We start from the raw sequence: 15,450 nt of genomic DNA on the forward strand, positions 1-15,450 counted from the left end.
AGCCGATGCACTCAAAAAATATTACCCTTAAGTGTTCTTCGGGATATGTAATAGGAAATACATAAATCATTTTTCAGGTTTCTCAATATACAGTTGTGTGAAAAAGTGTTTGCCCCCTTCCTGATTTTTTATTTTTTTGCATGTTTGTCACACTTAAATGTTTCAGATCATCAAACAAATTAAAATATTAGACAAAGATAACACAAGTAAACACAAAATGCAGTTTTTAAAATGAAGGTTTTTATTATTAAGGGGGGAAAAAAATCCAAACCTACATGGCGCTGTGTGAAAAAGTGATTGCTCCCTAAACCTAATAACTGGTTGGGCCACCCTTAGCAGCAACAACTGCAATCAAGCGTTTGTGATAACTGGCAATGAGTCTTTTACAGCCAGCGTTGTAGAGGAATTTTGGCCCACTCATCTTTGACTAGGCCACTCCAAAGTCTTCATTTTGTTTTTCTTAAGCCATTCAGAGGTGGACTTGCTGGTGTGTTTTGGATCATTGTCCTGCTGCAGAACCCAAGTGCGCTTCAGCTTGAGGTCACGAACAGATGGCCGGACATTCTCCTTCAGGATTTGTTGGTAGACAGCAGAATTCATGGTTCCATTTACCACAGCAAGTCTTCCAGGTCCTGAAGCAGCAAAACAGCCCCAGACCATCACACTACCACCACCATATTTTACTGTTGGTATGATGTTCCTTTTCTGAAATGCCGTGTTACTGTTACGCCAGATGTAATGGGACATACACCTTCCAAAAAGTTCAACTTTTGTCTCGTCAGTCCACACTCGTCAGTATTTTCCCAAAAGTCTTGGGGATCATCAAGATGTTTTCTGGCAAAACTGAGACGAGCCTTTATGTTCTTTTTGCTCAGCAGTGGTTTTCGTCTTGGAACTCTGCCATGCAGGCCATTTTTGCCCAGTCTCTTTCTTATGGTGGAGTCATGAACACTGACCTTAATTGAGGCAAGTGAGGCCTGCAGTTCTTTGGATGTTGTTCTGGGGTCTTTTGTGACCTCTTGGATGAGTCGTCGCTGCGCTCTTGGGGTAATTTTGGTCGGCCGGCCACTCCTGGGAAGGTTCACCACTGTTCCATGTTTTCGCCATTTGTGGATAATGGCTCTCACTGTGGTTCGCTGGAGTCCCAAAGCTTTAGAAATGGCTTTGTAACCTTTTCCAGACTGACAGATCTCAATTACTTTGTTTCTCATTTGTTCCTGAATTTCTTTGGATCGCAGCATGTCGTCTAGCTTTTGAGGATCTTTTGGACTACCTCACTTTGTCAGGCAGGTCCTATTTAATGATTTCTTGATTGAGAACAGGTGTGGCAGTAATCAGGCCTGGGTGTGGCTAGAGAAATTAAACTCAGCATTCCAAAGATGTGATAAACGACAGTTAATTTGTTTTAACAGGGGGGGGCCCTGTACACAGGGCCATGTAGGTTTGGATTTTTTTCCCCCTTAATAATAAAAACCTTCATTTAAAAACTGCATTTTGTGTTTACTTGTGTTATCTTTGTCTAATATTTAAATTTGTTTGATGATCTGAAACATTTAAGTGTGACAAACATGCAAAAAAATAAGAAATCAGGAAGGGGCAAACACTTTTTCACACAACTGTAAGTCTGACCGTGTGGAGTTTCTCTTCAGGCATCCTTAAGTGTCTACATTTAGGTCTCTTGTGAGTGATGAGGTTTGATTCTTCTAAAAATCACAGATCTGAGCAGAATATGGTTTATACGATAACCAAATCTAAATCATCTGTGGTGGATTGAGTCCTGACTGGGTCATGTGTACGTGTCATGCATGACTGCTGTCATAATCTCTACAGATCGTAAAAATAAATATGTGACTTATGAAACTAACTCCTCTACACCACCTAGTTTACAAGCGACTGCATTAATGATTCCCCTGCATGACGCGACTTTCTAAAGTTGAAATAAAGGCCACAACTCAAACATCAAATCAGTAAAATTTTATTTCCCAAATGTGTCATCATACAATAGCCAGTTACGGGAAAGATGAAGCAGTTATGTTAACGAATGGAAAAAAGCATTATACAACACTGTCAAATCTAATCACCACGTTTAAAAAAAAAGCAACAAAATAAACATGCACAATACAAGATGCTGCATAAACATGGGTAAACTAAAATAAAAATGGAAACAGGAGTTGAATGAAACTGCACAGGATGTTTATAAGCAGCTCTATAAGCATTGAAATATGGAATCATAAATTAAAAATGATCTTTAAAAATCAAATTCCGCAAGAGGAACAGTCAAGCTCTTCAATAGGGCCGCTCTCTGCGCTCCTGGCGATGGTCCCTAAAAAAAAAAAAAAAAAAAAAAAACAGAACAGTAGTAAGTGAACATATTTGCAGTGTCAGGTTGACAATAAATTCAGGTCACAGATTTGCATTCATCTGCTTTTTCCAATGGCTTACATCAAGATCCTTGAATTCCTCACTGGGAAAAAAGAAAAAAAAAGAAATAAGAACACATGATGGTGAGTCTTAATCCTACCTCATATCCATCTTTCCACCTGGTGGGCCCATTCCTCTTCCCCCTCTGCCACCCATTCGGTCCATGGGTGGTCCTCCACGCCCGGCTCCACGGAAACCTCCCCTATCCATTCCCCCCCGTCCTCTGAATCCACCGCGGTCTCCCCAACCTCCACGGAAACCTCCAGGACCACCTGGGCCTCCGGCTCCTGCCGGCCCACCACGGTCCATCCCTCTGCCTCCACGCATCCCCATTCCACCTCTGCCTCTGTCACCGCCGGGGGGGAAAGGAGGGCCACCGCCCAACCCTTCTGGTTTGGGGGCTTTGCACTGGTTACACTCCATCCTCCAGGCAAAGTTCTGGTTGCCGCAACCCCTGTGGACACAGACCATTAAATAAATGATAAACCAATCTTTGATACAAAAACAGACACTGCACTATGAAGTAATACATACGGGTTAGGACACTCCCAGTCCCCAGCTCTCTGCTGCATGTTGCCTCCTGTGGGTCCACCTCTGCCCATACCACGAGGACCACCACGCGGGACGAACCCGCCGCGGTCTCCTCCACGGTTCATCATACCTGATAAGAAAATGATAAAAAAAACAACGTTTTAATCATGAGCATATTCCCCTCGCTTTGATATACTTTTCTGTTGTCTCCAGCTTTGACATGCTGCAGTTTCTGCAAGTTTTTCATGTGACGCAAGCGCAAGTCTAACACTAACAAATACCGCTGACATTTACCTCCACGACCCATCATGCCATCTCTCATGGGCATGCCACCCCTCATTCCACCCATCATGGGCTTGCGACGTGCCATCGACACCTTAAGCCTTCGGCTTTGGAACTCCTTTCCTACAATTCAAGAAAATAACACAATTCACAAGTTATATTACTTGAAGGAGTGTTACCAGTTTAGATTTATGCATTAGGTATTCTGTTCACAGCCAGTAAAATGTACCATCAAAATGCTCCACAGCTGCTTTGGCACAGATTGGCTCCTCGTAGGAAAGGGTGGCGTCTCCCTTGGGCTTTCCTGAGTCCTTGTCTGTGTAAATGTTGATGGCAGGCTGGCCAAGTCTGCGGTTAATCTTGACACACAAAGAAAAGTACAGTTAGTTCCCATATTAGTTCCGCTTACGGCAATCTGTTAAGTGAAGAGCTATGCTTACCCTGATGGGGCCAACATGTTTAAAGAACTCAGCCATTTCCTCCAGGGTAGCCTTCTCAGTCAGTCCCGTGATGTAGATTGTGCTGTTTTCTGAGTCATCCTGCTCTTCAGGTCGTCCTGCAACAAATACACAAAATTGTAAATGCGCAGCAAAACAATCTTCCCCAATACCACGTCAACAAGAAGTATTCTGTATATGGGGGAGTAATGGGGGGGTCTAACAACATGACTACTCACCCGGTTCACGCTCATCGCTGTTCATTGGTCCTGTAGTCCATTTGAGGGGGGAAAGAAACAGATTGCGAAAAGTCAGTTTGTGAAACTTAAGTTCAGTGTACAACACCTGAAGAGTACTACAAAAGATAACCCAGACACTCCCTTCTATAGATGCTGCCGGCCATATTGGGGAAGTTGAAAATGGCACCTTATGGTACACCACAATTCCCACAAGTGATATATTGAATTGAAAATAGAACACCTCAGACCCTTTGGCAAATAACTGTGTGTCATTTGAAAAGCCTCAAAGACCAGTAAGAAATCCTCAAAAACAAACAAACCTGGAATTCGGCTCGTGAGATTTGTTAAAAAGCAGTAACACACATTTGAGTGGAAATTTGTCTTTAACCTGTCAAAAACTCATCGTCAAACCATAAGCAGTGACTGAATTATACCAAGTACCCCAGAGAATATGGTCTCAGGCAGCGAAAAAAAAAAAAAAAATCCAATATTTTCATATATGTTCATGTAGATAAATTTTGCATACATATTTTGCATGATGTAAGACACATCAATACTCGAAGCATATTTGCTCAAAAAGTTTAAGGCTTTGAAAGGACTAACCAGTGTAATACTCGTTAACTTACCACCAGGCTTACTGAAGCCACCTCTGTCTCCAGCGCTGCTATGGGGAATAAATGGAGATATGAAGGCGACTTCCCTTTTACAGCCACTTCCATGGCTCGAGCAAAGTGGCTTGATTGAGGGAGTAATCAAAACATTCTAACTAGCCCAACAGCAGCTAAGAAAATCCCCAAAATTATAAAAACACAATCGACTTGAGGGGATAAAAGTATTAACTATGTGCCATTCCTTAGCTAGCCGAGTACAACTTCAGTGACAGTTTTGAGTAGCGGATACATTTGTGCAATATTATACTAATTAACATTTTTTCACAGCCTTTGAAAATGTGACAAAACCCAAACAACTGTACACAAGTAGAAATATTTCAGATGCATCGATGGCACAGTTGTTCCTAGAAACAAGCCGGCACCCAAATAAAATTTGTTCTTACAAAAGGTTACAGCTGCCGCGGATACATGTAAAAGATAAACAATGCATCTGAAATTTGACAAGACGAAGAGGTGATTACATTCACCAGGTAATAATAGAAAGAAAAATACAATTATACAATTGTTCAAAACACCAAAAATATATTCTTTACAGTGTTTACCAGGGTTACGTTAAATCAAATACACAGACTTTCATGTTAATTAAAATACCCATCATGCTTATAAAAACCACCATCCTCAGTTGTAGAAAAAAGGCAGACCCCGAATCTTTGTTTTAGCTCCCTCCTGCTGCTTAAGCTGGCGGCTCTGCACTGAGTACAGATACTTTTTAGAGAATAGATGGGTTTAAATGGCTCTCACTGTTACCTGCACGGTATAAATGTGACAAAGCATGTTAAAAAGTGATCAAAAGAATGTATTCAAACATTTGTATTCCAAACCACAAAAACAATTTCAAACATTTCAAAATGACATGATGTGCCCACTCCCCCCAGAACACACAAATACACCTGTGCAGAGCTAAAATTACAATTTAACTATGAAAAGATCTACGACATGTCTGAATTTATTCATGTATTTAGGGTTGTATTCCTATTTATGCGATTTGTTAATGCTTTCTTATTTACCTCTACTTTGGCAGCGCTGCACAGTTGTTTGATTAGAGTGCTGTATCATAGAACAATATATGCCTAAAAATTGTGTGTGTGTGTGTGTGTATGTGTGTTAGCTGCACCAAATCCAGAAGAAAGAAGTCATGCAGAACTCTTATTTAAAAAGATGTTTCGACTGGTGTACCAGAAAAGTACATACCAAGGTACCCTCCAGACCAAAAACTGAATGTTCAAGAGTTGAAAAAAAGGGTTCTTTCCCAAAAACCAAATCCTAAAATTGAAAACCTGTCGCGTCAAAGATCTATATTGGCAATTCAAAAATAGTTTAAAAAAAAAAGTTTTTCAGATTTTAGTTTTACAGCCAAAACAATGTGCAACCTGTGTTCACCTCCACACCCACGGCCTCTCTCTTGGTAATAACCCTTTAAAGTCATGCTCAGGGCAGCTGACTGATTTGGGGTCAAACCATGTTTGGCTGCAGAGTATAGAAACATATGTGCATGGGACAAACTGCTCAAATGTCAAATCTGCACCGAGAGCAAAGTTGATGAGGGTACCAGAGTAAATGTGTCACGGACCGGCTCAATTGAGTTCTAACTCCACTACCAGGAGGGATACACACCTCAATACATTAGAAGCAGAACCTGAATGCTGGTTCTTGTAGTACGGCTGAGATTAGTCTGGATCCCACTAGACCAAAACCCATTGACTGAACGCACCTGCACTAAGACAATCACTAGAGCACGCCTACAATATGGTTATAATCTAATATACTGCGTTTCTTCATGCCGTATAATATCACTAGACGTGTTTTTTTTTTTCCCCCTCCAACTATGTCACGGTGTGACACCACAAACCGCTGCCAGTACATGTCTGGAAAATAACAGCAGCGGCTGTGTTAGAAAATTAAGCGTGATTTTTATATTATTTGCTCTCAACATTTTGACCATACTGCAAGTCTACAGTTTACCAATTCCTTTTTCCCTTGGATGGATATTGAGACATTGACAACAAAAAATGTTTTTAAAAGATTCGAGAGCTTGGTATCAAGTGATAATTCTGGTCTTCTTTTATGACCAATGTGTGCTACAAGCAGAAAATTGACTCAGCAACTTGAGTAAAAGTTGTTCATTTTTTGTTTTTATGTCTTGCAGTAACATTAGCATATTTGACTCTGCTATTTGTGCGGTGCAATTTTTCTTTTACTTCACCGGGCCAGTCAAATGAGGACAAACACTTGTTGCCAGTGATAGCCTCGTAAAACCCAACCATGACACCATTGAATGTATCCGCAAGTAAAAAGGGGCGAAAAACCGTAAGAGGAAATATATGGACCCAAATATAGCACTCAAAAAGGGGTTTTTGAAATGCAGCAGAATTTACTGCATGAGACCCGCGTCTATTTCTAAAGGTTATGTTGTACGGTGTTGCAGGACACGACACAGTTTAGTTAAGTGTTGTGATGCTGGAATCACAACAATTGGGGGAAAGAAATCTGCATGATGTATCCAACCGCTAATTACATTTTAGTATTTGTAAGTGTGTCACTCTAATGCAGATTATGCACCAAAGTGGGAAAGTAGTTTAAAGGGTGCTGCTGATCGTGAGTGTTTGAACTTTCCTCAAGGAAACCAATGATAATTCTGATGTGTATGTAAGATATAGTTGCAATAAGATTCTATAACATTACCTGACCAATCATGAAGTAATGTCTGTTATCCCAAAAGTTTTTGATATGATTCATAATCAAATTATGTCCTAGGATTTAAGCTGTTCAACCTAAATGTTTCTGCACAAGTCTCTGATCAACTTTGATTTATAATAAAAAAAACAAATTAAAAAAAAAAAAAGGGACAAACCTTTCTTACCTTTGGCAAAATTAGAGGCAGGGCTGAGAATAGCTACAATTAATGCCAATGTTGGCATAGACTACATCTTCCATCTAGGCCCTTAGGCTTTAAAGGGGAAACCCATCATTTATCAGCATTAACTGTTGATAAATCACAAGCACCTCATAGTATAAGAGAAAAAAGGTGGCATAAATTATTGTAATGCTACTTTGGGTTATTCCAACTGTTTCCGATGACCCTCGTCTCAGCCCTGCCCCTAGTGGCCACAGGACCTGCAGAGTTAAAATACATGTGAGGTTGAGTGCTAAGGAAAGACACTTACCCCATGCCACGGCCCATGCCTCCACGGCCACGGTGCATCATTCCACCGCGATCAAAGCCATCCCTGCTAGGGCCCCGGCTTTCCCCTGACCCCGAGTACCTTGAAGACTCAGAGCCAGAGTAACCAGAACCTCCACTCTGGCCATCCTGTCTGTAATTATCTACACAAGAGGAACACAAATAGATCAACATATGTTTTACAGACATTAAGATGAACTGTATCAATGAAGATCAGAAGCAGCTGTTGGGCAAAGTTGAGCAGGCTTACTGTAATGGTTGGACTGGTTGTAACTGGGAGGTCCACCTTGCTGACTGTACTGGTTGGCTGCAGGCTGACTATAGGAACTAGAAGTCTGAGGAGGGTAAGCAGGAGGAGCCTGTGTCTGCTGCTGGGTCGGCTGCTGGTACCCCTGCTGGCCGTAGCTGGCCTGCTGGGCCTGGTAGCCAGATTGTTGCTGGCCATATGCTGCTGGCTGGGAGTAGCTACTTTGGCTGTAACTGGCGGGCTGGCTGCTAGCATTGTAACTGATCGAAGCAAACAAAGACAGGGCATTGAGTTAAACGATGAGCATGTCCTTGAGGAATTCATGCATTTGGTTTCAAGCAGAGGGGTACATACCTCTGTGGTGCAGTGGGAGCCGCCTGCTGGCCATAACCAGGGTAGGCAGACTGGGCAGTATAGCCTGGCTGAGAGCCGTAAGACTGGGAGGCAGCTGGCGCAGCAGCAGCAGGAGTACTGTCATAACCACTGGCTCCATAGCTCTGGGTTGACTGGGAGTAGGTATTAGTGGCAGACTGGGCAGCAGGATAGCCAGCTGTGGGGAAAAAAAAATGTATCTTTTGTGTCTTAGTGTGTGATAAATATAAAGTTAAAATTTGAGGGAATTTCTGAAATAACATTAGGATCAATTAGACATTAAGGGTAGTCTTTCAAACAAACACTCTAAGCTACAGACAACCATGGTGGTCAATTCAAATCTTCAGAATTCAATGTCCGTATGCATTTACCATTGAACACCAGATTTGTAGTATTGCATGCACTAATGCATGTTTAAAACAGATGTCACTTTGTCCCATATTTGCTTTTGGCAACATTTTGTTTTGTTCCCGCCCATTGCATCTAGTTCTAAGCAGAACCACATAACATTTGTCACATGTCCCGTTTAAAGAACCAACCTGCTGCAGGCTGAGCGTATGAGGATCCATACTGTTGTTGCTGTTGCTGCTGCTGAGTGTAGCCTCCAGCGGCAGGTGTTGTCTGAGTGTAACTGCTGTCAGCAGCAGCAGGTTGGGCATATGATCCATAACTCTGCTGACCATAGCTCTGCTGAAAAAAAATAAAATAGGACATGCTTCAGCTGCTAGGTAGAATAAACATTAACTTTAACAATAAGACTTAAGTCTAATTAGTTCATGCTTCAATAAGACCAACATTGATCATTATACACATACTGCTTCCTCTTCCAATTTTACCCTCATTAACTGTTGCAAGCCAGGTGTGTGCTGTAGTTTGTATTCATATATTTAATCAATAAATTCAGTCCTTAAAATAATCCATGAAGTTAAAATTACAACTATCACAATAACAAAAGTCAGGGTGAGCTACAGTCAGTTGCTTTTCCAAACATGTTAAATCTCACCTGTGCAGATTGTCCATAGCTTTGTGAGGGCTGGGCAGCATAAGCTGCATACCTGGAAAACACAAATGGAAGTTTTAGGACGACAGTACCACTGATTAGTAGTCATACATGCATACACACACACACACACACATATATATATATATACATACATACAAGCATTGCATTCAATGACTTGAAAGGGTTCCTGAAGGTGCTTACCCTTGCTGAGCAGTGGTCTGACTGTAGGTGCTGTAATCTGCTAAAGAAAAGTAACACGTTTGTTAGCTAACGACTGAGTGTTCGAACAAAACGGTATTTGCGCGCGACCAGCGATGCTAATGCTAGCAGCACGCGACACCGAACCGTTGTTAGGACGCCATTCAACGACGCCGATGTAGGTTAAGACATTCATCGAACAGGGCGGCGCTTCAAAACGTACATATAGGAATTATCGGCACGCGCATTCAAAATATTTCGATACATTTGGTAATCTGGCGTCCATTATCTACTTCAGTATGCAGAAATGTTAAACCCATCCGGTTGAAAATACCTCAGCGCCTCGATAAGCTAACATGACTACTAGGCCTTGTGGCTAACGTTAGCGCGAGCTAACGCTAAACGATATTTGAAGCTATACAAGCCGAAAAAATGAATTATACCGGCAAAATCTATTTTACAATAAACCAAACCCCTTAGTTGCATAAGTTAAATAACAGATATTCATCAAAATACGCATAACATTTCACAATTCTCTACTCACCCGGAGCCGACGCCATTTTAATGTGCCTTTAGAAGACGACTGGACGAGTCTGGCTGCTGGAGAAATGTAACTCTCTTTGCAGGAAACACAAATCTCGCGATAAATACGAGCTATCGCGTGAACAGCGACCGATCCCTTGAATAATCACTTTCACAGCCTACAATATTAAAACATAGTTTGATTAATTTCAAAAATAAAAAAACAACTTACTAGCCTATAATATGCTATACTACTATGGTAATATATTAAGGTAGAAAATCATGTCGGTGCTGACAAGGTGAGAATGTTTATAAAATCATGTAAAAGATTATAAAGTTATTTCACCAATAAACTTCTCAGTTTGTTTAATTTGAAAAAAAAAAACAGCTTGAGCTCTAAAGTGAAAATAGTCTGCCTCTTATTTTGAATCAAACAGTAGGGACATAAAAAAATCCCCACTTTTAAGAAGCTGGATCCAGATATTTTTTTATAAAGGACATACAAGCTGAATTGATTATCAAAACTGTTGGCAATTTATTATCGTTTCACCACTTGTGTGATTTACAAGACAAGCCTTTGCAGTGTGAATTTGGCTGTTTTCTATGCAAACTTGTGGCGGTGTGTCCAATAGGTGGCAGCAACGCGCCCAACTCTAGTTTTCCGGGTCCATGTCAGTAAAAACAAAGAAGAAGAAGAACACGTGACGGAGTGCGGAAGTAGACGTTCGCTTAGCCCTCAACATTTTATTTTCTTATTTAAGGACATTTATTACTCACGTATTGAGAACATAGTTATGTTAACCTCACAGGTTTGTTGTAACCTACATACAGTGGTAGAGATGTTTTGACAAGTTAAATTATGGAGGATTTTACAGCCAGTAGCTACAGTTGGAGCTTGTTTACCAGAATTATGCCACTGAAGTACAAGTGAGTGTAGCAACTACAGCTTATCCTAAATAATGCTTCCTCGTGTATTGTCAGTATGGTTTTGGTTTGGATCAGATCGCCCTGGATTCTGTCTGGGAACATCTTTATTGACGACACTCACGCTTGTGATGTATGCTGGGGGCATCCAGGCAAGTCTCACTGTCGGTCCAGGTGGAGACTTCCCCAGGCTCAGAGGTAACTGTGTGCTTATCATAACTCTCATATTTCAGTGTTCAAATCACAGCATGTAATGCAGTTTTCTCTCTTAACTCCCCCCTCAGATGTGTTCCTGTATGCCTTCAGTCATGATGAGCTGCCCTCTCTGCTGGTCAGTGTTGCCTTCCTGCTGTTGGTTGGACCGTGTGAGGAGCGCCGCTGGGGAACAGTCGCCTTTCTCTCCCTCTCCATCCTCACAACGACCTTATTGCCTCTTCTTTACACCCTGGTCATGTTTGTCGGTGGTGGTGAGGCGAGTCGGATCTGTGGTTACTCTGCCATCCAGCTGGCTCTGTTTGCAGCGCATTGTCGTCAGATGGCACAGAGGAGGCTGCTGAGGTGTCTGCCGGTCTGGTTTCTCCCCTGGCTTCTTCTGCTGATTGGTCTGCTGCTGCTGCCTGGGACACCTGCCCTGCTTCACTTCTGCACAATATTCATCGGACACAACTGTATCCTTTCCTTTTCACACAGTCATTTAATTCTACTAAAATATATTCTCCCAACAAACATATTATAGTTGTTAAAGCTTGACTAGACCTCTACTGAGGATTGAATGTGCACAGACGGCACTTTATTGACATCTGTCTCCCTTTACTGTTAGTTTTGTTGAACTTTTAGGCTTTTTCATTCTTGTTATTAGATAGAAATTGACATCATGTAATGCCCAGCCAAAGTGATGAAGAACACCAGTTTGGTAACATATTTTAATGCAGATTTTAAAATATATTTTTTACTGTATTTAACCATAGCTTTCCTAATACTTTTTATTCATGGAACCCCTTTGTGTGTTTTATTTCAGGCCTTGTCATTAAAATGTAATTGTCTATGACTCATAGTATAAGTGTGAGGTTTCTTGCTGAGAGTTTGAGTCAAAATGTGCCGTTCCTTCCCCCACCAAATCTATACTGAAGCATCATGTCTTTATTTACAACACTTAATGTACCTCTCAGATCACCAGTCCTTCATTGGGATGTTACAGGAGCTGGAGGAGACCAGGGTCTTGGACTTCATTCCTGATTGGGCGTATGTTCGCTCTTCAGCCAGGTTGAGATTGCCCATCTGCACTACATCACAGAGGTCTGATTCATCTTGTTTATGTTAAAAGTCTCACTGAATATTCACACTCACCACCTGTGTGCAGAGGCAGATTTACATCTTTTTAACTTAATCTGTTGCCACAGATCTAGATCTCTTTCTCAGATGATGCCTGCAGATCAGGCAGCTGCTCCACCCATGAGGGATCAATCGAACCACCACCCATGGGTGGATCCAGTGCCTGCCTGGATAATGACAGAGTCTGCTGCGCTGTCTGAGGCCGAGGTACTGGAGGAACAGATGCTAAGAGCAGGAATACTGGCCTCATTACAGGATGCTCCTGACAACCCTGATTCAAAAGTGGAGGTGCCCAAATCATCAGTTTCCTCTCTCCGGTTAGTAATAATGTAATATCTTCATACATAGCATGTTGCTTCTCCTCACATTATTCCCAAGTACAGTTTTATTTATGTGATTTCAAGTAATTCTTCACTAAAAGACCATTGCTTCCTCTCAGACTCCAGCAGCTGGAGAAGATGGGCTTCCCCACAGAGAAAGCTGTAGTGGCGTTAGCGGCCTCAAAACAGCTAGATGGCGCCATTTCTTTGCTCATTGATGACAGCGTCGGAGAACAGGCTGTGATGGTATCTAAAGGGAGGAGCCCTCTGCTGCCGCACAGCACCTAGACCACATCGCACTCCTGTGGACTGAGTGTTTGCTCTTGTGCAGTGAACTGGACTCACGTTATGCTTGGGTTTTGCTGAGCTTTAATATTAGATTTTCCCTGTGGGCTACTTTTAGAGCTAAATTAATTATCAGAATTTATGGGGGCGGGGGGGTGAAAGACTGAGTTGTTCTTTCACCACAACTGTGATTCAAATCCAGTGCAGAAGCAAACGTAACCGCTTCGGAGACACTTTCTGTATCTGCACATAAAATGTACATTTGAGCGAAAGGATGCCATTTATTTATTCTGTAATAATGTTTAATGAATGCTGTTGTGTTTTTAACACAAATAAAGAGAGGTGACATGTAGAAAAACAAAACAATGCACATTATTTTATTACATCAATCATCTAGACAGGATTATCTCAACACAATAACACATTTGCAAGAAAAAACATGTTGAATGAAATATAAAATGGTTACACAACAGCATACGAAATAAGATACAAAGATCATTTTAAATAGTTTCACAATAAGTTTGATATAAGATGAAAAAACAATCAAGTCTTTTCATCAGGACAGTTTAAGCTGTCAACAGTGGTAAAAATATGTTCAAGTTCCATTAACAGTTTTGCTATTTCCTCTGCATCAAAGATCTTAAAATGGACAGCCAATTCCAGAGATGTTTAAAATGATGATATAACATAATATATGACATAATCTGTTTTGTCACCAAACTCAAATGTGTGTGCTTTTAGTACACACACTAAATGTAAATATACTATTGTATATTAAATCACTTTATCAGTGTGTACTTTAAGGGGGGGGACACGCACACCAGAAAACTACAAATCACTGTTAGCAACACATATCTTAGCTAGAGTAGAGATGCCTTCATCTTTTAGTGCACTACATAACATTGAGTTAAACAATATGATTATAACAAAATGAATACTAGAAGAGGTTTGTTTGTGTACTTGTGTCCTGCAAACTGTACATGCTCAATATGCTTAAATAGTGGAATCTCTTCAAATTGCAGTTAGATTGTGAAAGCAATAAAAATGCAAATCCAGTCTGTTTTCTCACATCTGATTTCTCCTTTCATTGATTACTGTAAATGACCCTTATTATCCGGAACTGTTTGTAGCTCGAGGAGCACCACAGAAGATTCAGATTTTCCTTTTTTCAAACATTAAACATCTTCACTCTGAGGCCCGACTTCTGTAGCCAAAGAAACGAGACGCACAAAGCTGTTGGGTGTGTTATGTGAAGATAAGTGTTTGGTTATGGTGATGGGTGGGGGTCAAACTAGTTCTCAGGGTCCCGATGGAGGAGGGCATTTTGGAGTATCAGTGGAGTTTCCCTGAGGTGTCCCCCATCCTAAATCTGACGGTAAAGCCCAGAGAGGGTATCAGATACCGTCTAAATCTGATGATGGTCGATGAGACCTAGAGGAGGGGGAGTCAACCCAGCCTGTGATCCTCAGGGTGAGCAGGAGGGGGCTACTTTCCTCGAACCTTGGTGTTGGTGGACAGAGGAGAAGCAAGTCGATATGGAAGCGCACCTGCTCGCTTATCTCTGTAGAAACTAGGGGAGGCTGTGTCAAACGGTCCGTCCCCAGACCCTAGATCAGGCTCTGTTGAAGAAAGACAGCAGTTGGAACGGGGCCTCCCTGTCCATCAGCGTGTGAGGACATGTGCACTCTGTAGTCCTAATCCAAGTCTACTCTGACGTAGCTGTTAACCTGGAGGTGTCATGAGTGGGCTCTTATTGGACACCAGTTGCCCAGTTTTTATATCAAAATGATTAATTAACTAGCTAGTGTTCAAGGGATTTATTAAATCCTTCTTTGCTTGATTGTTCTGTAAAGGAGGTGCGTCTGGCTATTAGGGCTGCAACGACTGTTATCAATTTGTCTATTTATGTTTTCTTATAGATTAGTTGTTTCATCTATAAAATGTTGACAACCAGCAACAGTGAAACACCAAAATATATTAAACTCCAAGGACACGAAGCAGCAAATCCTCACACTTCAGAAGCCAAAATCAGCAATTTTTGGGGTATTTTTTCTAGATAAACGACTTAACAATTCAGTGATTATCAAAATTGCGACAAATTTTTCAATTGACTTATCATTGCAGCACTACTGGCTAGTGTTTACATCCATCAATACACATTAACCTAGGAAGCACGGTTATTATACAAACGATTAAAGCCCCTGAAAACTTGACTTTCAATATTAGTTATTCTTAATAAAATTCATGACTAAATAATAACAATAAACATTAAAAACAATCTTAGGTATTATATATTTCACGAGTTGAGTTTATTAGGAGCTTAACACTCAGCTAATCGGCTTCAGCAGGACTGTGTGGGTGTGGTTAGATCACATGACGGTGCTGGTGCGACATCAGCGACCAAATAAGTAAACCTTCATTTGATTTTGATTCAAATGTTGTAAAATCCTTATTGGTGCTCGGAAGTGTGTGACATCAACCAGCG

At 41.2% G+C, this 15,450-nt stretch overlaps 3 protein-coding genes across 8 annotated transcripts in view; 1 reads left to right on the top strand and 2 right to left on the bottom strand.

The window, feature by feature from the left end:
- Positions 1–1,959: 1,959 nt before the first annotated feature.
- ewsr1b (EWS RNA-binding protein 1b) lies at positions 1,960–10,193 on the bottom strand. Of its 4 annotated transcripts, none has more exons than XM_031856468.1 (15): positions 10,127–10,193; positions 9,586–9,625; positions 9,385–9,436; positions 8,921–9,068; positions 8,364–8,559; positions 8,013–8,269; positions 7,746–7,905; positions 4,537–4,574; positions 3,911–3,940; positions 3,675–3,790; positions 3,464–3,593; positions 3,247–3,357; positions 2,956–3,082; positions 2,522–2,875; positions 1,960–2,323 (listed from the first exon to the last, which is right to left on the bottom strand). In XM_031856468.1, exons 1-15 carry the CDS (start codon positions 10,140–10,142, stop codon positions 2,287–2,289), a joined length of 1,812 nt encoding a protein of 603 aa, XP_031712328.1. In that variant the 5' UTR covers positions 10,143–10,193; the 3' UTR covers positions 1,960–2,286. The 4 variants fall into 4 exon arrangements, with proteins under 4 accessions (XP_031712328.1, XP_031712326.1, XP_031712325.1 ...); XM_031856466.1 differs by having other exon boundaries at positions 4,537–4,571; positions 8,921–9,071; XM_031856465.1 differs by having other exon boundaries at positions 8,921–9,071.
- Positions 10,194–10,810: 617 nt separating this feature from the next.
- On the top strand, positions 10,811–14,020 carry rhbdd3 (rhomboid domain containing 3). Its single transcript, XM_031856492.1, has 5 exons — positions 10,811–11,226; positions 11,313–11,696; positions 12,198–12,324; positions 12,429–12,677; positions 12,800–14,020. The coding sequence occupies exons 1-5, from the start codon at positions 11,064–11,066 to the stop codon at positions 12,966–12,968; spliced, it is 1,092 nt and encodes a 363-aa protein (XP_031712352.1). The 5' UTR covers positions 10,811–11,063; the 3' UTR covers positions 12,969–14,020.
- emid1 (EMI domain containing 1) overlaps positions 13,314–15,450 on the bottom strand; it is a 51,096-nt gene continuing 48,959 nt past the window's right edge. For all 3 annotated transcript variants that reach the window (XM_031856484.1, XM_031856485.1, XM_031856483.1), the window contains one exon: positions 13,314–14,584. In XM_031856484.1, coding sequence (XP_031712344.1) covers positions 14,451–14,584 — 134 coding nt within the window. In that variant the 3' untranslated portion in view covers positions 13,314–14,450. The remainder of the gene's footprint in view (positions 14,585–15,450) is intronic.

This window comes from Anarrhichthys ocellatus, unplaced genomic scaffold (genome assembly GCF_004355925.1).
Source record: "Anarrhichthys ocellatus isolate YVR2014 unplaced genomic scaffold, GSC_Weel_1.0 scaffold17, whole genome shotgun sequence".
Taxonomy (NCBI): domain Eukaryota; kingdom Metazoa; phylum Chordata; class Actinopteri; order Perciformes; family Anarhichadidae; genus Anarrhichthys; species Anarrhichthys ocellatus.